General features: G+C 38.0%; 1 protein-coding gene across 7 annotated transcripts in view; it reads right to left on the reverse strand.

The window, feature by feature from the left end:
• The window catches only part of NTRK2 (neurotrophic receptor tyrosine kinase 2), a 197183-nt gene that overhangs the window by 127343 nt on the left and 44182 nt on the right, over positions 1-25658 (reverse strand). For all 7 annotated transcript variants that reach the window (XM_058043676.1, XM_058043682.1, XM_058043677.1 and 4 more), the window contains exons 7-11: positions 24249-24381; positions 22422-22721; positions 17512-17544; positions 13222-13322; positions 11879-11978 (exon numbers count right to left, since the gene is read on the reverse strand). In XM_058043676.1, the coding sequence (XP_057899659.1) occupies positions 11879-11978; positions 13222-13322; positions 17512-17544; positions 22422-22721; positions 24249-24381 (667 nt within the window). The remainder of the gene's footprint in view (positions 1-11878; positions 11979-13221; positions 13323-17511; positions 17545-22421; positions 22722-24248; positions 24382-25658) is intronic.

The raw sequence follows: 25658 nt of genomic DNA on the forward strand, positions 1-25658 counted from the left end.
GAGATGCTGATTACATCTGATGAGATGCTCTGCCCAGGGGGAGGAGCCAAGCATTCCTACTTGGATATAATCTGAGACTTGGAACAACAGAGACAGGCTTTTCCCACTGGATTCCCAAAGGAGCAGCTGTCTTCTCCACTGGATTCCCAGAGGAAGACCAAGCCCATCTACATCACCACTGGACCTTCAGAGGAAGACTACATCCTTCTACAGGCTCACTGCTTCAACAGAACCACAGTCATTGCAGGAGGACTGCAGCTACCATTGAATTGGATTGCTACCAACACCCTGACAAACAGGGTGTCAGGTTGTATTCTGACTCTGTCTGTGGTTTATTTTCTGTTTTTCTTGTACTATTGCATTTGTATTTTTTAAAATTCTCCTAGTAAAGAACTGCTATTCCTACTCCCATATCTTTGCCTGAGAGCCCCTTTATTTCAAAATTATAATAATTCAGAGGGAAGGGGTTTACATTTTTATATTTCAAGGAAGGTTCCTGCCTTCCATAACAGACACCTGTCTTTTCAAACTAAGACAAACATCTATCTCCCCTGCCTCTGACATGAGCCAAAAGCATCTGCCTGAGGGATTGTGTTAGCACAGAACAAGCGCATACCAGAACACCTTTGCCACACCACATCACAAAGATTGCATGTGCCAGAGGTGATACCTTTGTGCTTAATAGCTGTATTGCTGAAACTCATAGCTGTTGAGCAGGAACAGGCCCTGTGCCATCCACCTGACTCACAACCTGTGCTCTTAAGGCACCTGGGCTTTACTAAGCCACTGGCAGGTTGCATGATTTCTTGCAATGTCAGCAGAATAGTCTGCATTAATATTTGCCTGGAGCATGCTGGGAGAGGCCACTGCAAAAGCAGATGCAATGCACAAGCTCCAGGCACCAGGAAAAGCTGCTACAACACCTGCCTAGCTGGCAAGCCAGCATTCAAAAGCACAGAAAGAGGAATTCAGCAGGGGAGACTCTCTACTATTCTCCAAAATGACTGACAGCAGTGAGAGCTTATAGGCCTCCAAGATGGTCATAGGCAGAAATGTTTTGCTTGTGCTAGGCACAAAGACACAACTTGACCTTCTAATTCAAAGGTTTTAATTTCACCTTCAAACTACTAGAGAGACATTCAACAAATGCACAACTACATCACAGCTAGCTGAAGACAGAAAAAACATGGACAGCTCATAGTGCACATCCCCACGTGCCACAGTAGAAGAAATAACAGTGCAGCTTCAGAAGATGCATGACAAAACACTGCAAGGGCCCTCTCCAATAAAAGCAAGGGATGTCAAGAGATTCTGGTTCAGACTCTTGTGCAAAAAGGAATGTTATTACAAGTTACATTTCTGTTGCTGCCTGTTGCTACAAGTCACAGATGTAACCTTTTGAAAGGCACAAGCCTATCTTGGAAGACTTTTGTTACCAAAAATTTCAGCTGTGGCCACCGGCTCCTATGCCTGAGAGATCCCATGTGAAATAAAGGGTTCTAGTAACTCAATTTACTGCTTTTTAAGGAATGTTTTTCTCCCAGTTTAAATCACACCTACTGACCACAACTAAAGTTAAAATTTCTCCTACTTTAAAGGCCGTACATGACATGTCTCCATGTTGGGGCTGGCCCTGTCAAATGTGGAGGCAAATCTGTGATCACACTCATCACAAGGGTTAAAAATGGACACCTTCCAGCTGCAGATGCTTTAACATTTGCTCTGCAGAAGAGTTGTGGCAGTACAGAAATTGTACAACAACTGTAGGCTGTCCTTTTCTTTTTTATGAAAATAATGCCTTTAAAATCCAAAATTTCTATGAGGCCTGAGTTCCCAGACACACCAGCTCAGTAGTACCACACCATCAATGCTCAGAGCAGGCAAGAGGCAATGGGGCTCATAGAGGGAGGAGGACCAGTCATGACTGGCTGGCCAAAGTGCCAAGAAGAAGTGAAGCTTCATGACAAAGAAAATCATAGAACAGTTTGGGCTGGAAGGGGCCTTAAATATCACCTGTTCTCAACCTGTTTGCCATGGGCAACCTTCCACTGTCCCACACTGCTCAAAGCCCCATCCAACCTGGCCTTAAACACTTCCAGGGATGAAGCATGCACAACATCTCTGGGCAACCTGTTGCGTTGCCTCACCACCCTCAAAGTAAAAGGTTTGTTCCTAATATCTAAACTAAACTTACACTCTTTCAGTTAGTTCACATATTTTGTCATCTGTCAGGAAAAGGCGAAGGACATTTATAAATACTTCTTATATGTTTGCATTACTCCACCTTGTGCTCCAGGGTTTTCAGCCATTCCAGACAGCTGAAGGAACAGTGCATTAGCCTTTGACACCATGAATAAAACTGATGTAGCCTAAATAATAGTTACTAGATAGTTTGCCCATTTTACTTCAATATAAAGGACCCTGTTACATTGCTCCCTCTCTGATGTCTTTTTTAAGAAGCTTCAAAAATCAAACAGAGGAAATTAGAAAGATTCTCAATCGTGCCCTATTTGTTTTTTTTAATTTCAAAGATAGATCTAATTTTCCTAAATCTGGTTTCTCATTTCCACACTAGGAGTGCCATCAAGTCTTCCTGGTTTCTGCTACTGGCAAAGCAAACAGCACTAAATGGGACAAAACATGGCAGAGTACAAAACAGAAAGTATTACAGACTCTTCTTCAACAATGCAATTTTGATTTTTGTGCAGAATACCAAAGAGGTATTCATTTTGTCAAGACAAAATGGACTTTGAGGGCAGCACAAAAAGTTGCTCCATTAGGACAACCATTCCTATGTCACTCATGATCCATATGTGGAGGAAAAAAGTCATTATATATAACATACTATTATGATCCTTACACTGGATTATCACCCAACCTGAGGACTGAATGTAAACCTAGCATTTAAAGTACAAAAATGTGAAAGGCTGTAACACTGGCCACTGTGAGGTAGAGAGGCATACTCATATTGCACCAACGAGGAAGCATTGGGAGGTACATTATCTCCAGAAAAAGAGCAATTGAGAAGAGCTGTGAATCACTTGGAAAAGATGTGTTTGGCTACCCACAAGGAGAATACTTTGGGGGTTTCACTGGTTGCAATGAATTAATACCTAATGTACAATGCTGATCCCAGGTTATAGACATTCTGGAAGATGCTGAACATGGATCAGGGTGTGTGTGTGAAAATGAGATAGAAAAAGGACCTATTCATTCAAGTTATAAAATGCTACTTGAACTTTTTCCCAGAACTGAAGTAAAACCTAAAGTGTTTCTTTTACTAGATATTCAAGAAGCTTGGCTACCTTTTGTCTTTATTTTTCTTAATTCGTCTAAATTTTTGTACTTCTTCATTGCTTCCTAAGATGCAACAGCACTGCTGTAGTAATGGCTTTACAGCACTTCCTGTTTTTCTGAAAGAAACACCATAAACATCACAAGCTCAGCCTGCTTTGTGCTGAGTGTAAGACTAGACACTTGCAGAGTGCCTGTGAGCCTCAGCTGTTCTGTGGAAAGTCAGTTCAAACTGGCCCAGCCTTCAGGAGAAGCCTCTGCTGCCAGTTATTCCCACATCAGCCTTTTTCCTGGAGATCATACAGTGGGCCTCAATTCTACCAAGAACGCCTTCTATTTATCTACTATTCATGTTCCAAACTAGAGTGTTCAAGAACTGCTTGGTTTTTAGCATTAAGTTTTCTAGCATTGGACCTTGACACTTCCTCAAAGGGAGATCAAAACCCAGCACATATGAACTTTATAGTAAATGATGCTTAGACCATTGGAGAAGTGAGACAACTCAAAAATGACGAAAGAAAGCAGGAAAGCAAGCAAGCAAGCAAGAAGGAAAGCAAGAAAGAAAGCAAGAAAAAGAAAACAAGAAAGGAAAGCAAGAGAAAGAAAGAAAGAAAAAAAGAAAAAGAAAGAAAGAAAGAAAGAAAGAAAGAAAGAAAGAAAGAAAGAAAGAAAGAAAGAAAGAAAGAAAGAAAGAAAGAAAGAAAGAAAGAAAGAAAGAAAGAAAGAAAGAAAGAAAGAAAGAAAGAAAGAAAGAAAGAAAGAGAAAAACATAGACCAGCTTTGCTGTTCTTTAGTAATTTTCTTTTTTTCTGATTCACTGATTTTCATTTCATCTGATGAAGCTCTGATTCTTCAGTTTGATCACAGGTAAACTTACTATTATCATGGTCTACTTTCTCTCCACCTTCCATTCCTCTCATCCTCATTTCCTCCTATATCCCAACTCATTTCTTTCTAAAATTCTCCTTAGGTAAACAATATTTTGCCCTCACAAAGTAACACATTCCCAAAATAGCATGACCTGCATATGGGCAAAAAGTTCATATACAAGCAGGTGAAAATTCACCCTTTGTACATAAAAAAAAAAAAAAAAACCAACAATTTTTCTCAGAGGAGAAACTGTAAAATAAAGACCTGTGAAGCAAATGTGAATGTAGACTGAACATGGACTTGGGACTCTGCAGATTAAACTTCTAGGACTGTCTTATTCTTCCACTACCATGAACTAGGAGCTCTGCTGTTTCTGTGTGGCTCAGTCCATATCAAGGTAGAGCCTTAGAAGGCATCATTTTCAGTTCTTCTCAATTCTACTGTATCCATGTTTTCTCTTCAATCTCTTTGCATTTCATCTCTAAGCTGTCCTCTACTCAGCATCTCCCCAGTTCTCCATTTCACTTCATGCACACCACATACACGCACATTCCTTCATCCCATCACCTGCATGTATAGTCTTTTAGGGGGAGGGGGAATGAGATACAACAGGTACTTGTTTACAGTTGCTTTCCTCATTTTTCACTTGCAATGGCCACGAGGCCTCAGACAATTTTCCTTTGTTCATATCATCATTATTAATAATACCACCATGTTAGTCTGAATCATGTAAAGTTCTAAGCAAGCTAGTAACTCCTTTTCTCCCTCAATCATTGCAACTGAGTTTACATTTTGCAATCAAAGAGTCTAATGCACCACTGCATTATTAAAAATTCCCCAGTTCAGATCTGAGCTAGCTTCATAAATCTTGTCTTAAATATAAGGCATCCTCTACTTGCTTGTTCCTATTACAGAAAGAGCTACATTCTTCTATGGTATCTTGCATTTTAGGACTGGACTCAGAAAATGTAATAGCAGACCAAAACAGACACCTGAGACCTAGAGGTCAAATTTTATATGGATAAGAACAATGGAACTCTAAAAATGTCTAACAGTATGCTCTGATAGGGTGACACAGACCCAAACCAATGCAATAAATAGTGGTCTTTTTTTTTTTTTTTTTTTTTTACAGAAACACAAGAGAATGGTAACTTAAATATTTTAAGATCTTTGTAAAATCCTTCACATGAAATCACGTTTATGGATCAGTTAATACAAACTCTTATTCTTTGATACACTTATAGCAATATGCTCCTTCAAAGTAAGGTACTTAGAAGCATTAACAACTCTGATCTTCCAAATGCTCATGTGATAAAGCAATATTACAACCCCCATTAACAAGTGATGCACCTAAAACAGACAATTCATATGATTGGTCCACAACTACAGGGACTGGAATGTCAGTGTCAAACAATAAAAAAAGCTTGTGTGGTTCAGATGAGCAATATCATCATTGCCTTTACATTGTCTACTCACTAAAAATACTGCAGATTTGAGCACATTCATTTTTCTCTACATCTGATCTTACAGTGCTGACTCACATGAATTTATCCCTCTTTTACATTCTGCTCATTGACTAAGTAATGGAATGTTCTAAAGATATTAAAGGATTGACACCCACAGAATTGGCATTTGGGTAGGTACAACACAGCACAAAATCACTTCTATAGGTAAAAGTGGAAACTCAAAAAGTTCAGTATTTCAGTGACTTGCTGAAAGTCAAGCAGAAGATGTGGTCCCAACTACAAACTTTATCTTTTTAATGATTTTTCTGAAAAGGCAAAATTGTAGCCATTACTACTACAAGCTTAGTGCATACCAATTTGAATATTAGGTCATACTTGTCAAACTGCAGATCCTTGCTGAATATGCAAAGCTTTTCTTTTGTAATTGTTTTAGAATTAAAAGTCAAAGAAGTATCTCTATTTTAACTGAATTTCATTATTCTCCTACTCTATAAGCAGCAACCCAATTGTTTAAGCAAGACATGTGATGCATGAGTTAATAATAAACACAAAACCCCTCCCTTTTCCCAGATCAATACTTCAAACTACTCAGAGATACCTAAACACTCCAGAATCCTAATTCTTCAATCACTACTGTGAATGAAAAAGAGGAGTTTTTTAAGTCCCTTGCAATCAGCCCCTCTCCAACAACAAGGTGAAGTCATGGAAAATTAAAGCAGAAAAACCAATGACCATTTGCTATATGCTTACAGACAAGTAAGACACTAAAGATCTTTCCTGACAGCCCTTAAGTCACACAATCCAACACAGCCAAATTATGCAAAATTCTCAGACAGAATGGTAAGGCATTCTACTTTCACCTGGATTGTATTGAGTCAGGTAAATGTTTGTTTGGGTAAATGAGAGTTAAAGTCAGTAATTATGTCATGTCATTGTGTCAAAAGGACAATTCTGCTTTGTAAGGAGACTCTTACCATGCTTTTGTACAATGTTTCTTACTCAAACTGAAATATGGTAAGACAACTGAGAAAGATGATGCAACTGAAATGAATTCCAAGCTGCCTTTCCCTGTACTGTCTTTTGGACCAAAGCTCAAAAAGTTACAAGAAGTTAGGAGCAAATAAAATATAGTGAACTGTGATGCACTGAGAAGAAGTATTCCAGAGCTATCAGTGTGCTTCTATTGAATAACCATTGCTTTTATTTAAAAGGTTTTCAAGGATGTTCATGGCTTAACACATATATTACACAAATCATTTGAGAAGAAGAGCTATCAAGAAGCAGTAGAAAATATCCTGTTTGGATCTGAGAAGGAAAAATCCATGGATGGGTCCCTAATTTTTAATCAGCTTGATGAAAGAGAACAGCACTCTCATTGATAGTCCAAATTTTAAACTTACACTCAAAAAAGTCGACAAGCAGCCAGCAAGAACTTTAAGGAAAGGTAATATTTTGGGGTGTTTGTCCTAAAAGAGACACAGTTTTCTCCCCCAGATCAACCACACAATCTCATTACCTAATCACAGAAAGGTAAACTTCTGTACCCTGATCAGCACAGACTTGCAAGGCTTTGAACGGGGGGAAGAATTCATAGTCAGGACATATATATAGACACAGGAGGTCGTTCAGAGAGCGCTTGAGGAAGGTGAAGCACCTTTCAAAGCATGTCATGCAAGCCCACAGACACAAGAAGGTAGCTGGCATTGTCAGAATACAATGTGAATTTCAGACTCTTTTTTCCCTTTGCACTCAGCTCAAGGCATTGACAGAAACTTCCAATGAACACATTAAAAAATCCCTCTCACCCTACAAGGAACAAGTACACACGTTTCCCTCTGCTTCTGTCAGTTTCTATCTCTTAACTTAAAAGACAGAAGACACTGTCTTTGGGTAAGAGTGGCTTCTCTTTCCTTTCTGACTTTGGTAAAACCTACACAAACTCCATTTATCTCTATCAGTAAAGCTGCCATGATAATATTCCTTTCCATGACTATCCACCTCCAGATTCCCAGGAAGCAGAGAGTACTAGGGATTGTCTTGTCACTGGAATAGGAACAGTTGATATAATAAAAAATAATCCTTTTGACTGAATAATGCTATTTTGAAGTTTATCCACTAATTTATCTTCCACCAGTTTTCTTCATACTTCTCTTCATGCTTAATGGCACAACTAACATCTGCAAACTGTGTATTGGGCTGGTTATGCTGTGAACCATTTGGTTACTTCCATCATTATTCAACATGCAAAGCAGAATAAAACAGGATTAGAATTACTCTTCCACAAATCCTCTCAGGGAATTCACAAATGCTCCTTTGTCCTCTCTACTCCAGTTCCCTTCTTAGTTTTCAGTTTCATAAGCTGGTTAGATGGAGTCAGAAATAAACACAAAACGGTAAGAGCTGTCTTGGCAGCCTCCAGTGAATTCCCACCATAAGCATTTTCACATCCCACAGCAAGCAAGCAAAAAAGCAAGCCAAGGTGTTTCGTAAGAGCAACCCACAAGTCTTAACAAATGCATTTAGGAAATTAAATGAAGCTTTCACCATTTATGCTACAGCATCTTGCAAGGGTCTAAAAACCTCACCTCCAGATCTGAGGAACAAAAAGCAGCTTTTCATACAAAGCTGTTGTCACTAGGTCCTGTATAAGAAGGTGTTTAAAATATACAAATGCAGTGAAATAGGGAATTATGTTCCACCAATTATTCTGGTGAATTTTGCTATGGAAGTCTGAAGTCTAGCACAACATGAGAGCTTTTTGTACTAACTCTATTTTAAGACTCCTCTAGCACCGACCACAGATCTGTTCTGTACTAATACTGTTCCCAAAGTCAATCATTAGAAACTGCTATCTCCTCTAGCTGTGAAAGACAGAATAAAAAGAATTAAGGCAAGAATTAAAACAACTGGTTCATACAGTGCAATCCAACTTCAATCAGAATACAGAACATCTTAAACAAAATACTTTCGAGTGCTTTGTTTGTCCTCCTCACTTCTAAAAACACTCTATTACTACAGTTTGGAAAGGTAACTGATTAAAATGAACATACCCCAGGTTATTCTCTTACCTTAGATATACCAAATTAATAGAGAAAAGTAAGAAAATAGGGATAATTTATTGCTATAGAACTCCTCAACAGACTTTGATGACATATTGATCAGTCCTGCCAAAGAACTGGAAGCTCCCAGAGGACCTGGTGCTCTCTAACACATAGACTGGAAGCTATTCTGCTCCATACAGTACTGGAAAGAAGACCTCAAGGTGAGTTCTGTGTCAGCCTCAGCACATGCAGTGCTTGCAGGTGTGGGCAGCTCTGACACAGCCACAGCTCAGACTGTGTGCCTGATCCACACCTCTCTCTGGGCACTCGGGAACTGTCAGTCCCACACCCCACCCGTGCTCAAGCTCTGCAAGTACAGAGGAACTCAGCAAAGACACAAGTCTAAGAAGTAGGCAGATGATGCCCATGTAAAAGATGGGATAAACTGACATTTAAAAGAAGGAGGCATAAAACAATGTCTACAGAAGCTGCAGATGTCTGCTCTGATCCCAAATGAGATGAAAATGTCATCCCTTACATAAAGATATTTCCTACAGGACATGCAGTTATCTTAGCCTATATACACTTTTTTTTTGATTTTCAATGGACGATTTTTCCAAATACATGGTTACATGAAAAATAGCATTAGTGACAGTTTGACTGCTGCAATTACTGAATGGTTACTTTGTTTTTCCCAAATTGCTTGCTGAAGAAGGGTGTGTAGACATTTAATGATAGGATATCTGAGTGACCATGTTGTATTCTCAGAACGTAACAGAAAAAAGAAGCATAGCTTTTTGTGCATTTCTGCCTGATGTAACTCAGGAAGTTACTTCTTATGAATACAAAAATCATCATTAATTTTTTAGAGGATTTTAAAATCTTGTTTTATAAATATCTTCCATGGAAAAGCAGATATTTAGCTCCTTCCCATTTCCCTACTGAAGCTGTTTATTAAACTACCACTATAGCACACTCTTTGCACATGAAGTTTGGATTAATTTTGCTGTGACTGAATCAAATCACAAATGCCTCAGAATTCTCAGGTAGCTGATTTACCCTTCTATTCACAAATTCCAAGATACACATTTAAATGCATTGGTCAATAATGATGGAAAAAAAATTTTCTCATCACGCTCAGCTTGTTTTCCTCATGTTCAAATACACCAAGTTATTTATTTTCATATTTCAGTTCTCAACATGTACTTACACTTCAGACTTTTCAGAGCAGGCAATATTTTCTTATTAGCCCGGGCATTATGTAACTATTTATATCTAATCTCAAGTCTTAAGATATTGTTTTAATACAAGCTCAGTAATACAGATAATGATGAAGGGAGAGAGTGTTTCTGGGACTTTGGACTATGGATAGATCCAGATGGTGAATCTGAGGTGCGACTGCCTGCTTTGGAGAGGTTTGAGGTCCACTTAAGGGACAGATGACAGTCATTCCTTTTTCATGAAAGACTCAAGAGTTATTTCTAACTCACAGGCACATTTCAACATTAAAAATAAAATAAGCAATATGTACGAGGCCTTTTTTAAAATTTCATATAGTTAATTTCCATGAAATAATATTCTTATTAAAATATGACCCACATGGATAATTTTGCAACAAAGAACTACTCAGGTCAAACTTACTGATTAGGCAAGAATATTATTTTTGTGAGAAGAGCTGTATCTGAAGATACCGAAAAATAAGTAGCTTCCTGGTAGGTACTAACTTAAACACTACAACACAAAATAGAACTTTGTGCATTCTCCATCAGGGTAGAGTTTATTTCCTAGTTTCTTTAATAATGGTGGTTGAAATGTTTAATGCATATTTTTAAAAACCTAACAAATATTCAGCTTTAGAGAGCTAACATCAAACAATTCTCACTGATTCTCTCAATCAGCTTCCACCTACTTCAGCTCTCTAAATGCAATTCAGAAAGCCTTGAACAAAAAATTTAGGCTGAACTGTTCAGTCACAGACTAGCCTTCTGCCAAAACTCTGCAGCTCAATCCTGCTGACTTCATGTTACTATTCAGGATATTTCACAATGACTGTTCTTTTCTAATGCTACCCCAAACAGCAGAGACATATTGGAAGGAGGTGAGAGACAAGATTACCATCCCAGCAGTTGATCTGCACTGACTACGTTTCTGTTCTGCTCAAATCACATTTGTTCCAGGAAATCTACTCTAAACAGAATACAGGAACACAAAATTTAGAGTAGATATCTCTGAAAGGAGCACTTACCAAGAGCATGTAAGCATTACCAAAATATACATCCAAGTGGTACTGTGTCATAAGCACAATTTAGAAGAAGGACATGGGATTAACAGGAGTCTACCAAAAGATTACTTACCATGTTCTCCACAGACCCTCATCTACATATCTTAAGAAAAAAAAACTCATCTCCTTTAGCACACAGCAAAGCATCTTCTAGGTCTCTCAGCAAGACACACACACACACACACACAACAAAGTTGATTTTTAAATTTTTTTTAAATTCTTGCTCTTTTTCTTTTTAAAGACAAATGCACCCACATCATCAGACACAGACTGATGATACTAGTAAAAGAACATAGTAACAGAGTTGTTGCAGGTTACACATACCTCCATCTGACTGTAAAATAAATAAATGAATAAATGAAGGGCTGAGATTTCCCCCTTCCACAGGGACATGGGCACTTGCGACTCTCTCCAGATGCTACTCCCCAAGAAGCATATGAAAATGCATTTATCAGGAAGCACCACTATGACAGGATCCACTGCAAATGCACCTTCTGCTCTTGTCAGTGCTTCCCCATCACCTTAATGGAACAGTGTAGTACTGTTTAAACTACCTTTTACATACAGCATAGTTTCTCATCAATCAAACTTGAGTTTAAACTTGAGAATAAATTTCATTTCTTATCTTCTTCCTACCTACACTGACTTGAGAAATATTTTACTCCAGGAATTGCCTCAGGGGATTTTGCTGCAGCAGGCAAAGAAATTATATTTATCCTAAGAAGAAAACAGAAGTAGAAGTGTTTGATCCAAAATCCTACACTGTCTGCATCTACCTCTTCCTTTACTTACCTGATGAATAATCAAAATATTAAATGTGGTGGCATTTCATGTTGCTATTTTGTCTGTTCCTGGTTCAGCAGATTACAGTCTCAGTTCATACAATCCACAACAACTCTGGAAGGTGTAAAACCAACCCTGCTTACCTTTCATACCAAACTTAGAATGTCTTCCAAACTTCAGAATAATGAGGGTTATTACTAAGCCGGTGCAAACCAGTGCTGCAATTCCCACCACAACGTACACCTAAAAAAAGAGAGGACACAAACAGACCTGTTTGTTTTGGTTTTGTGTCTTCAAAGTCATCCAGCATACATTCTTATTAATCCAGTTATGAAAAGAGATTAATTTCAACTGGGAAACATTTAACTGAGATCAAGAGTACAGAAAACAGAGACTTGTTGAGGTTTCTTCTATTCTACAGAGAACACAGATTCAGACACTTATGAGAACTTTTTTAACATCCTACACATTCAAGGCAGGTGGGAGGGAGCGTAATCACCCTTTTCCCTTCCAGCAGAGTGGCATGTTACAAGAAAACAAATAAGAGCAGCACATAGGAAAAAAGAACTAATTGTGGGGATGTTTGAATACTTGTATGAATTACCTGGAATGGAAGAACCAAAACCAGAGAGGACAAAACCATAAAGAACCATATTGGCCCTGCTTTATTAAGGGGAGCTTGGACCAGAGCTTGGGGAGCTTCCACAGGTCCCACCTTTACCACCTTGGCCATTCAATGACTCTGCTACCAGATGAGACAAAATTGTCTTGGATCCTCCCAATCTTTAGCACATTGTCCCAACCACAGTCTGCTCTCAGGCTCCTGAATGCACACTCTCCTCCGCTTGCTGTTTTACAGAGTCCCAGATGGAGGGAGGCTGCAATGTCAACCAGGCTGGTAACCCACTATCATTTTCCAACATTTCAGTTCAGGACAGCATGAGAGGCAAGGCAGCAAACTAGGAAGCCTATCAGTACAGCCACTTGTACCAAAATCTATCACAAGCCATTTAATCAAAAACTTACATGAAGTCCTGCCTTAAAAAAACACATTTTGAAAATCATTGCAACATATCATCTTTCTAACATGGAGGTGACTCCAGGATGTAAATTCAACCAGCAATCTCCAAAAACTCTTGGAGGTCTTTGTTTTGTAAATGAAGATTTGTTCTCCTTGACTAAAAATTAGATGCAAATTCTTAGGCTAAAAAAATGAAAGTTTCATTTTTCAGAAAAGCAAGGCACAAAATAACAGTCTTACTTGAACTGAAAAGTGATTCACTCATTTAAAAAAAATGGGAGAAGGACAAGAGTGGGGAGCACTGATTTTATTTTTCATCCTTTTTTTCCTGAGTTTTGATCACAACATAGCAATAGCTATAGTTTTCTTATAGGCCAGAGTCTTGTTATAGTGTCTGCAATTTTGTAAGCTGTATAGCCAAAAAGTCCACAATATCACAGATCAGGAAACAATGCATATACTTACAGTGATGCTATCTTCATTCTCTTTGTTGGAAACATCCGTTGAAGTGATTTGATTACTGTTATTTGTGGCATCTCCAAGATCATTAGGTGTGGTTTCATACTCTTAAGAAAGGAAAAAGTGTTGCTTTTATAACTTCATAACTTTGATGGGGAAATGGTTTTTCTATATTATTTGCTCTCTTAGATGGTAAGGCCACTATCAGCTTTAGGAATTTAAGCTCTTTAGACACAACTCATAATTGCTAAAGAAGCCGAAATGTTTTGGAAGGAATCACTGTGGCATGTAATTGAACAAATGTGCTGAGACTGACAAACATGAAAAAAAAAAAAAAGCAATCTACATCATAATGTGTATCCCTACTGGAAACACAAGAGTTAAATGCGAACTTCATCCATAGAGCTATTTTTATGTGCTTCTGACTTCCCATTAAAAATGAAAGACTGCCCTCTACACTGAACTTCACCAGCCTTGTATTCAGTCAAATATAGGACAGTCTTAGAAAATAGCTTGAGCGCTTTTGTTTTGCTGAAAAGAACTTGGCAGATGGGTCTCAAACCATCTTACTAATATAAAATGTGAAATAGCTGTTTTCATTTGTTTGATAAACAATTAAAAAAAATATTATATACAAAGAGGTTACAGTTTAACATTGCTATCATACTGTTAAACCATTAAAACTTAAAGTGCCTGAGATGGTATGAAGAAATTTGATTGATTTATCAAAATAATTGCACTAACATGGCTGCAGGGACAAAATCAGAACTATTCCATGCAAAGACTGATCATGGCTCAATTATTTATAAGAAATTCAAAATAAAACACAGATATTCAAAATAAAACACAGAGTCCATGATCTCCTGAAAAAATTATTCAAATGAGATAAAAAAATAGTAAAATGTTATATATATGAAGTTAAGATAAACATGCATTAAAATAAAATTTTAAAATGCATTTATTTAATTACTACATCTGTAATAAATGTACACAAAACATTTTAATTTCATGACTGTAATGTATGCAGATGAAAGAAACAAAGGACAATAACTGCACCTATTATAAAATACACCTCCAGCATCATAATTTAAATTTGCAATTAAATAGGTGTTTCTTTACACGTTTTGATTAAAATCAGTGTCATAAACCTGCAGATGAAATCTTAAATGTGAATTTGAAAAAGCTCCTGATAACTACAGTGGCACAAGCATTTCTGAGCATAGAGCTCCAGCTGAGCAAGAACAGGGAGGGCTTGCACCTAAGCACTATTCTCCTTTAGCTCCCAAGGCCAATTTGGAGAGCTCAGCTGGCAGTGTTAGTAAGAACTTGCACTGGGCTTTTGATCTTCAGGCATGCAAGGACACATTTGCTTTCTGCAAAGCACTTGCAGGCTGCAGATTTTTTTTTTTTTTCGTACAGGAAGCTGTCAGCTACCTCTGGCACCAGTGCTACAGTCAGCACAGTCAGGATGTCTAAACAACTCACATAGTCTATTTTGGCTCTAAACTATGCATGCCAAAGGACAGGACTCTTTCAAGACAAAATACATATTAAATTCACAGAGCTTTCAAGAGAAAAAAAATTAATTCCCTGATCTTTTACCACTTAACTCTCCAACTTTGCACTGCATCTCTGTGTGTGTAGCTTACCATGCAGCAAGGTTAGAGCACCAGCAGCAGGAGAATTAACAGCATTCCTTGCTCGTCCAGTTAGCACAATAGCTGCCTGAATGGCTCACCTGCACAAGCAGCCTGGACTTTCAGACCAGGCTCTGTGCTGACCATCTGTCACTGTGAGTACATCCTTTGCTAGAGAAGAGGAGGAGACTTCGAATTCATTATCTGCAGGCAAAGCCTGCTTTATAACAAGTACTTCAGTCAAAAAATTTAGGCTTCCTTCACAACTAGCTTGGAAAATTTTCACAAAGATGGCTTTGGCCAACCATCTATTTATTATTGTTTTATAAGACTAACATATAAAACAAATATTTAGAGCCTTTGCTACTCTGACTTTGTAAAACAAACTTTGGAGAAGGAATTTTTTGCTCCCAATTTCACTTGTAAATAACAGCTGATGCTATTTGTAGTTCTGTTTATGCTCAAGCCTTCTGCAAACTACTGGAAATCACACCCTAATGAGAATCACAGGTCTGGTCTGTGAATCCTCTGGGTGCCTTCTATATTAAAATGGGCAAGAGCTAAGGTAGGTTACATTGGTATGCTGCTGGTACGCTGACATTTCTTGCTGTCTAACTGTGAATCATTTGCATTTGAGGTATTGCCAGATCTTCAAAGCCTCTTGAAATGGGTGAATCCGGTAAGGAAAACACACGTGACAGCTACCCAGCACAAGCCAGACGATTTGAGTTGAACAAATTCTTGTTCATTTCACTATGAAATTCTGACATAGACACTGAGCATTCCTACAGACAGGATAACGCCTTTTGACTCATGCTACATAAGGCTCATATTGCTCTAGGGCCAGGTTCTCTGGTGCTCTGTACCTCATGCAGCCACCAGTGACTAATAGCTGCAGTGATTTGCAGCTGACGCTGGCCAGTATTTTACAGCCATCTCACAAACAAGGTGCATGGCAGCTGGGATAGACACAACATCACAGTCACATCAGCATCAGGGGGTCACTCTGCACAGTCATTCTGGGGTTTGGCAGATATGGGGCAGGTTGTCTCCCTCATGGTCACAACCACATGAGAAGAGGCATCATGGCATGAAAATAAGAACTCAGAGCCAAAGGAGCTGGCTTTGCAGTCAATGTCCTGCTCAGACCCATGTGAGTCGGTTTATTTCTCTCAGTTAATTTCCAGATGGTGTCAGGACAGCATTCTTGCTTTGTCTTTTCCAAGAGGTGCCGCAGAGGTGAGCTAGAGGCACAAGTGACTGCTCCATGCTTGCAGCAAGCAGTGCCCCATGCAGGCAGGACTCCCCTCAGCAAGCTCAAAGTCATGCAGCCTGATGTCACCTCATCAGATCTTCTGATTTCTGTTGTGTGTTCAAAATACTTAACAAAAACATTTGGAAATCGCCTCACACACAAGGACAGCAGTTTCAAACAGCAGAAAGAACACCCAGAAATAAAGAGGAAGGCTGCCTTCACCACGACTAGGTCTTGCAGGCTGTGATCTGCTAGCAAAACTCAAAGCACACACCCTTCAGCAGAAACCCAGCCAAGTCAGTCAAAGCACAGGACTTACATGGCTAAAGCCATACACAGGCATCAGGACCTTGATAAAAGCTCAGAATCAAAATCTTCATGCATACAGCTTATATAATACAACACATGAAGAAACTGTGCAAACCATCACCACTTTCCCATCCCCAACCCTCCCTTCTCCTTCTCCTCAAAAAAAAAAAAATATTTTGGAAAGAGAGGGAGGGGAAGCTATCCTTTGGAGTTTCTAAGCATTTGAAGTCAAATTGATGCTTCAATTGCACATTTGCTAAAGTTTAATGACGTGGAATGGAATCAAAGCAATAACATTTAGATCAGCTTTAGGTAACCTGAGTCATGGGCTATTTCATCCAAATAAAAAGTACTCCAAACAGGATCCAGCTTCAAGCTGTTTGTGTAAGGATTTTTCTACTCATCAGAAATATACCAGAAATATTTTTGAAAACCAGACAGTTGCTTTTCATTCTGCAGCTTCTATTTCAGTGCACACTGGCTTTCACTTGGTACATTTTGCCTAACTAAAAAACTAATGTGAACACTGTGTCATCAAAATCTCCTGGCACACACTCAGCTACCACTGAATTGATGGTCTGCTTATGCAAGAGAGATTAAGGGAAGGTACAAATGAGCGGACAGAGCAAAATAAATTGCCTACAGGAAAACTTACTTGCGCCAACTTCATTTCTAAGTGGGATTTAGGGGTACATTTTTGGAGGCAAAACAAGTATGGAATCATCTCTGAAAAAATAAATTAAGTTGTATAAAGAGAAATCACAAACTCTCTTTTCTCCAAGAAATGCCTCCAAAAGGTTCACAAAATCTCATGTCTGTGAACTACATGACACAGCTGTCATCCTACAGGATCAACCCATTTGTAGCAGTGGATTTATGCTTCTCCTAATGTGAATCAAAAGCAGCATAGCAAGTAAAACATCGTATTGTCATCACATATGCTAACTATAAGGCTGGACAACCAAAACCACAAAGTACCTTTTAGAGCTGTATCATTCTATGTGACATTTCAATTTAATGAGCCTAACATTTGAACTTTTAATGTTTCAGTTCCTTCATTTCTATTACAAAAATAAAAGAAAATCAAATATATACCATAAACGTCTGGATCCAAAATTGGGCCATTACCTGTACATGGAAAAGAGAAAAAAAAAAAAAAAAAAAGAAAAGCTTTGTAAATAAATTGCAAATTCTGGAAGAATAAAAATTTCTTTATGAGTAGTTTTAAGAGTTGACTTTATTTGCCATAGAGATCATAAGTATCTACATAAACGCAAATCAGCATCAATAATTGCAGTCTGTTAATTACGTTTACAAGCACCTTAGAGTTTTTCCAAAGATTAATATTTTGCTTCATGTCATGTGTGTACACAACACTAATTCTGGCAGGGGCAAGTGTTATTTCACAACGGGGCAAAATACTACTTCTAATTTCCACTATCAATACAAATACATATATATATATATATATATATATATATATATACATGGACTGAGTGTAACAATAACTATTCCTGCTGAAAAATCAAAGGTAAAACTTTCCCTGAATTCAAGTGGAAGCAGATTTCACAGAGTTTTAACAAACACTGATTTGTACCTGATTTAAAAAATTTTGCTATTGTATCATTGTGTTAGCAAACCATTTTAAGCTGTGAGTTGGCAAGACAAAGGCTTAGAAATGGCCTAAGAAGCACCATTTTATTCACTCTGTAAAAGGATGCTTCCAAGAAGCCAGATGCACAGCTGACACACAGACTATTTCTTACTGAAATAGTCAGATGTCTTAGAAACCAGACTTTACCCTAGCAAATGGATACCTGTCTAGTCTACACTTCTCTAAACTTTACTGGTTCCTCTTTGAATTTTTTCTAATTACTTACTGCATGTGCATAAGGTTTAGCACATAAGTGAGTAAAATGCATAGAACAGCCACAGAAATCAGCGAATTGTTATTAAAGTTCTGCAAGACACCTGTGTTGTGTTTGAACATACCCATTCACTCTGATCTATAATGTACCTCTAGCATAGTTTATGTAGTAGGCTTATAGTTATCTCTTCCATATTTTTTCTCTCTACTTTTGCAGGCTTGGAAATAAAATTAACAAATAATTAAAATCTCTACGGTTTAATGCAACTTCAATAAACACAATTCTGTTTATACTACTATGTAGTAAATCCATAGCAGTAGTATCACACAGGCATAATGCCACAGTGAATGCAGAACACCATTGCTAACAGCACAAGAACCTGCTGAAAATACCAGTAGCAACCCATCTTTAGAATGAAAACAGAATATTAGGCTTATTTTTAAATGCACTTGAAGATATCCCAGTCTCTAGGGATATATGTCAATAGATCCCATGAGAACTGTCATGTCAATTTTTGCAGAAATAAATAACCAGTGAAGAAAGCCTGACTATCTATCCTCAAGTAATTTGACCAGGGATTTTTGTCCACAAAAGTTCATGGATTCAGTTTTCCAGTGTAGAACATCCAGCAGCAGAAAACAGTATTTCTAACTCACCTTCTGTAATCTGAAGTGGAACAAAAACCCCAAGCAACCAAAAAACTCCTAGTCCTTTATGAGTTAAACTCCTAGTCATTTATGAGTTAAATGTCTACATTTTTGTTTCTATTCACTGGAATTAGGATAAACTAAGAAAGTTAGTTAACTCCTTAACTCCCTTAACTCCTTCCAGACATATAAAATATGAAGTCATCAATTCCATTAGAATATCTTTTATCTAATTAACACTTCAAATAAAGCTACAACAATCAAGATGGTGGACAACCCCCAAATTTCATTTTAGTATTACTTTTTCTATTTAGCACATAGAAACATACCAACTTAATCATCAGTTGAAGTTATTTTAACATTAAACTTCACCACAGTCCTTTTGTACATTTACACACAATTATTTTCAAGGCCAAGAACAGAATGACACCTTTGTTTTGGCACCCATTAGAAGAGGTTGTTGAATAAATGAGCTACCAAGAGGCTTGTCCTATTCACTCATCTTTACAACCTAAATCAACTACACTTGGATTGTTTGCTTCTTTCTTTATAAATTTGGCATTTCTGAAATAAAGCAGCAGCAAGAGACTCAATCCAAAAACATACTTCTGCAAAAAACATTTTATGCTGCACAAGCAAGATCCTACTTCTAAGGCATATTTAGCATATTCTTTTGCTTCGACCAGATATACGTGACTTGGACTCATTCAGCTGAATTTTAATGTAGAGAGTTAGTAGATGAATAAACTTAATTAAAAATATCTATTATTGGTAAAAATGTCTCCCTCATTCACTAGCCATTTTGGATCATGTTCCATGAGAACAGCCCCCAGAATAAACCATGACCGTTTTGTGCTTACTGTTCACAGCAGTTAGGCTCAAATAATCAAGTCACTCTCAGCAAGAATTGGAAACCAAGAACTTTTGCAGACTAAATATAGTTAAAACCCCAGCTTGTAAAACATTAATTCTTCCACATCTTCACACTTAAAACAAATTCTTAATTCGCAACATTAACTTGGGTATCATTAGCACAACCATAATCCCGCTATGGTACATGGGTTCCTCTCTTTCATGCCTGCAATCTCAGACCAGTGAAAATAGTCCTTCAAGAAGGATGCTGAAAGTTAGGATCATCTTAGCACAAATTACATCATCATCATGTTTGATCCAACTCTGGAAGTGGACTATTACACTATTGATGTAGAACATGCTTCAGACATATACATTTACTTTGGGTAGGAAAGTGGATTATAGGTGAGGGAATTTTTAGATTTTCTTTTTATTTTTTTTTTTTTTATCTTCAGAGAATTTCCTCAAGTGATGCAATAACCAGAGAATCAGTTTAAAGCTCAGTGAGTATACCCCACCCCATGAAACATCAGGACTGGTATTTAATTCAGTCATGAAGACATGAAAATGAACATAATGCCAGGGTGTGGGCCTTAATCTTTATGCTTCAGTGTACAATATGTGGGCCAAAAGAAGAAACTGCACAGTAATGACAGCACTGAAAAAGCCTTTTAAGGATTTGAAAAAGCTGACAGTGCTTTAAATAGAAATAGTATAGAACAAAAATTGTAATATGATGCATTTGCTTTTATGCGAGCTTCGGTGGAGGAGACAACAATGCTGTGATGTTTTCTGAAGCTCAGTTCTATGATTCTTGCAGGAGAAAACTAAAAACAGTATTGAGGAGGCTAAGTAGCTAAACCATTTCCCCTGTTGTTAATTTTTAAGACTGGTTTGGTGCCATCCACTATGCATGAACTAATTTCTGATGCAGCTACATCCTGTCTATACATAGTCCCTTTTCCTCTTTACTCTTCTTGTGAAGATTACTCCACCACAGATCTTGGGAAATTATTAAATAATACAACACAGTTTATATTGGTAGACTTACGTTCTATATGAATATAAAAGGGATGGAAAAAATAAATCATGTTTCCTTTCTAAATTAGAGAATAGCTACAGTTCTATTTACTGTGGAGAGAAGCATAAAGAAAAAAACAGGATAGGAAGGGGATTTGGATCACAGACCAAAAAAAATTATAAAATCACCTAATGTATTACAGGAAGCTGATGCTCTGTTAGAAAATGAAGCCGGGTTTATATTAAATAATTAGGCTGTAAGAGAACTTCCACTGTACACAGAACACCATGAGGTGAACTGTTTTTTTGAATAATTAAAATGCAGTATTAGGGGACACCAGTAGCTGAAACCATGGCATTTTTCTGTAATGAGTCACTTTAAGAAAGAACTTCAGAGAAAACAGAGGAGAGGAGCAGTGAGCACAGTGGGAGTAAATCAAGCCCGGTTTTATCAGCTCTTCGTCATCTCCTAAGGATGGGAAAGCAAAAGACCTACCATCTCTTTCCCCATTTCAGCAAACTGAGCTGAAAGGGTAAAAATGAAACACTGACCATATTTTTGTGGCCTGTGGCCTGAGATGTAGGAAGAGAATTTAAATATTCACAATTTTTTCTTTTCCATCAGAAAACATTACAGAGCACTGCTGTTTTATAAAATAATAAAGGCAACTATTTATATCACGTGGTCAAAAAGCCAAAGATACATACAGTCTCATATTTGAGGTATGACTGTGCAATTATCTGCACAAGATGACACTTCTATTTCTACTCCAAATGTACAAGGTCCACTCAGAGTTTTCTTCCATATGCTCCAATAGCCTTACACGTACAGTGACTGTTATTGCAGCCACTTCATGAATGGCTTTGAAGATGTGGGAAAAGATCAAACCACAGTGAACATCCATCACTTACAGTAGTCCCTGCAATTCAGTGAGCTAGTCCACCTTGAGCCTGCCCACATAGTATTTAGAAATGGCGAGGAGCAATCTTTAGAGCAACTGAAGCAGCAACCACCTTGAATGTTGATACTACTAGCAATGTAGGTGCCTGGCAATTGGACACCAAAAATGGCTTTTAAGATCTGAGACCTTATCCATCCTCCTCCTGGGTTACTTGTTTTTTCTCCAGTTCCCTCTGGTCCCAAAACAACATATTATCATGAACTCACATATCTGCACTATCAATTTTCCAGCAAGGCATTAGATGCCACACAAACATCCTCTACATCCTTGAGCACACTACTTAGTTCCATTCATATGCAGTACAGCAAGTTAAAGAGGGGCTGAACTGGAACTCACTGCTTTTCAGGGTAAGAACTGGGACTCGGGAAAACTTCAGAAACAGCAACTTTCCATTAGCCTTGGCTGGCAGGGAGGATGGTTACTCAAAGAGAAGATTTACAGAGTACTGGCATGACTGCCCTTCAGAAGCAATAAACAAGAAGAAAATGCTCAAGAAAAGCATTATTTTGCAAGTAATATTGAAGACATTCATTCAGAGAAAAGAAAGTTCTATAAAAACCTTCCTCCAAAATAATTAAACTGGCCAAAAGCACTATTTCACCACTTTCATCAATTTGCAATTGCTAGCATTAAAACAAAAAAAACCCCACACTCACCATCTCCAGGCACTGACATGAAATGAGCATCAACCCGTTTTTCATCCTCTCCATAATCGTTCTTTGCCAGTAAGGTGTAAGCACCATTATTCAGGTGTGTAGGATTGTCCAGCTGAAGGCAGCCATGGTATTCACTTTGATTGATAACGTGTATTTTAGTACAGATGTATTCAGACTCATTCAGTACAGCTCCTTCATAGAACCACTGCAATGTGGGCTTAGGGTTCCCTTTCACAGTGAATGGAATACACCAGTGGTGGTCCGGAGTCGGAGACTCAATAAATGTGATATTTGGTGCAACTATATTGGAAAAAAGAGTGAAGAACATCAGAATATTCTGAATGTGTCCTTCCTCCCTTCCCTCCCTCCCTCCCTTCCTTCCTTTCTCCCTCCCTCCCAAGTTCTCCTGAAGTACTTTTCATTCACCAGTACAAAATTATGTTACTAGATGGAATGGAACCTATTGGAAGGATATCCATACACAGGAACATACCTGCTCTGTCTAGAGTATTATGCTGAAGTGAACTGAAGCCACTCTTTAGAAAGAAATAAAACAAACTAGTTTCAAAGACTGAAAATGTGTTAAATCACTTCAAATGTGTAAGGTGTGAGAACTTCAGTTACTGGACCCCTTAGAAGGAGGAGAAAGACATTTTAGTTTTACTTTTCTCAAAAGACTGCACAAGAGTGATGAAGGAAGACAGCAGTATTAAGCAGTATTGAAAATATTTAAAATTGGCCAAAGCAAGTACTACTGGAAAGACACTCAGCTAAGAATCCAGATTTACAGATTATTTTCTTAACACAATCAATGACAAAACAGATTACTTAATTCTCTAGATTATTCTGTCAGGGAAAAAAAATTCTTTACTATCCATATTCCTTGATCAAATCTGCTAAACGCCTCAAGTTTACAGACCTCTACTGTTTCCCTCAAGAGATTATTCCAACACCTTATCCATTATTTTCCTTTATATTAATTCTTAACTAAATCGAATTTCTTCTAGTTATACTCCCTTTTATCACCCATAACAGTGCCAAGCTCAGAATCTCATTTACACTCTTTAAACATTTCTAGTTTATGTTCGTTCCCATAGTTATTAGATATCCAATTTCAACCTACAAACCCACATCTATAGTGTTTTTTTTTTTTTCTAGTTTACTCCATTATAGGGACATGCTGAGCAAAATTTGAGATCTCCAAAATGTTCCATTCCCATCTTCAATTAAACAGAGGGTTGCAACTTGTGAAAACATGCTCTGTAGCTCATGTCAAATGAATTCAGCCTGGAGCTCAGATTTAAGAAACAAGTGCTTCTCTGCACTATATACCCCTTCTCCCTTCCTTGGCCCTGAGAAATAACTATTCAAAGCTACAACAAATAAATTTACATCTGGCCATACAAACATTGAACAAATTAGTTGTTGTTTTAGGTAGTAAGAACACAAATGTGTAGTCTTGTATAATTCTACTAGTCTTTGCAATTCGCATTTTGCAATTGCTAAGACAGTGTGCATGTACATACACACCATTACAAACCTTCCCACACTGACAGTGCCGTTCAGTAGTCAGCATTTTAGACCTTTACTTACAGACTCTTTTAACTGGAAGACAAAGCAGTCAGAAATACACTTTTTGCAGAACACAGAGCTGAAAAAGATAAATGCCACAATGGCTGACTGGACTACTCCTACATTAACTGCAGTAGACAGTTCACACACCTTAAGGGTTTTCATTTCAACAGCCTGAAGGTCCAAAAAATACTTAGAAGAGCTCCTGCCAAGACAGTTTAGCCTCCAGGTCTGTATGGAGGCCCACATACGTACAGAATACTGTAAGCTCAGCGGAGGCTTGGTCCTCTCCCACAATGTTCTCTGCTACACAGGAAATCTCCAGTCCACTATCCATTGATGAGACATTCTTGATGGTGAGAGAGGCAGGGTTCTTATTTGTGTCACTCTGAAAATTATCAGAAAAACATGTATGCATCAACCACAGCATTAAGAACAAAGGAGAGGGAGGGAATTCCTGGCCACAGCTGAATGGCATTTTCGTTTTCCCTTCCTTTTAGCTCTATCTGTCCATAATTAATCAAAGTCTTATTTAATGTCTTATCCAAACAGACATAAAACACACACAGAACCAATTCTAGCAGTCAGTGGCAGCAGATTCAAAGCTGCAAAGTCCTGCTACAAATATTGCACTCAACCATGTTTCTGCCCTGTCACTTCCAGTCTGTGCCCTTTTTTTACCACTTTATCCCCTCTACACAAATGTTTTTTCCCCTCTAATCATATACCCTTGCTCATCCCTCTCTCCTACTTCATGACTGGTCTATCTCTGCCTGTTCTCTAGAATGTTTTCTTCCTGCCTATATTCTGTCCAATCCTTGCTTTACTCATCCTTTTCTCTTTCCTTTAAATTTATGCTTGACACCTCTTCCACTGCTGCCTTCTGAGCCTTATTGTATCTTGACATGTTTTCTATCTTCTTCTTAAGCAAATTTCTTTCGAAAGCTTCCTTTTCTCAAGAAACCTTCGACAAGAAACTGAATATCTTCTACTACCTAAACTATTGCCTAAGTGCTGTTTTATGTGTTTAAGAACAAGCTAATTAAGGTAAGAATGATGATTCTTAAAAATCTTGATTCTTATGATCTTTAGAAATCTGAGTGTCTATCTGCAATCTTAAAAAACATACTGACTTCGCAGCTATGTCACACTGGCTAAAAAAATATGACTGAATTACCCCCTCACACAAAAAGCACTAGTAAAGCTAGTTGTTTGTCTGATGTTAATAAATCAGGCCCTTCATACGATCACCAAATAATTATTATTTCTATATTTGAATTTTTCATAAAGAGCTAAGCCACTGTTAAACTGGAAAGGAACCAAAACACCCCCCCCAAAAAAACCCAATTATGATCATTTTTAAAACTACTTTTGAGGTACTTTTTGTATTGTATGCTGCCAGTGCTACAGACAGCACAAACAAGTAACTCACTATAATTGTAAAACCACAGCAACTTTAGGTGGCAGTCAACAGGAATATGTGGGAACGCTCTTGCATACAGTCCTATGCAAACAGAATTTTGAAGCTTGAGATGATAGCCTAACTCCACACAAGTTCAATGTCCCTTCGGCCTCAGTGCGGCAGTAGGGGAGGCAGGTGGAAAAGCAAACACCCCTTCACACATTTTCCTAGTCTGCAATTCTCAGAGCTGAACAGTGCTCAAA

This window comes from Melospiza georgiana, chromosome Z (assembly GCF_028018845.1).
Source record: "Melospiza georgiana isolate bMelGeo1 chromosome Z, bMelGeo1.pri, whole genome shotgun sequence".
In the NCBI taxonomy this organism is placed as follows: Eukaryota; Metazoa; Chordata; class Aves; order Passeriformes; family Passerellidae; genus Melospiza; species Melospiza georgiana.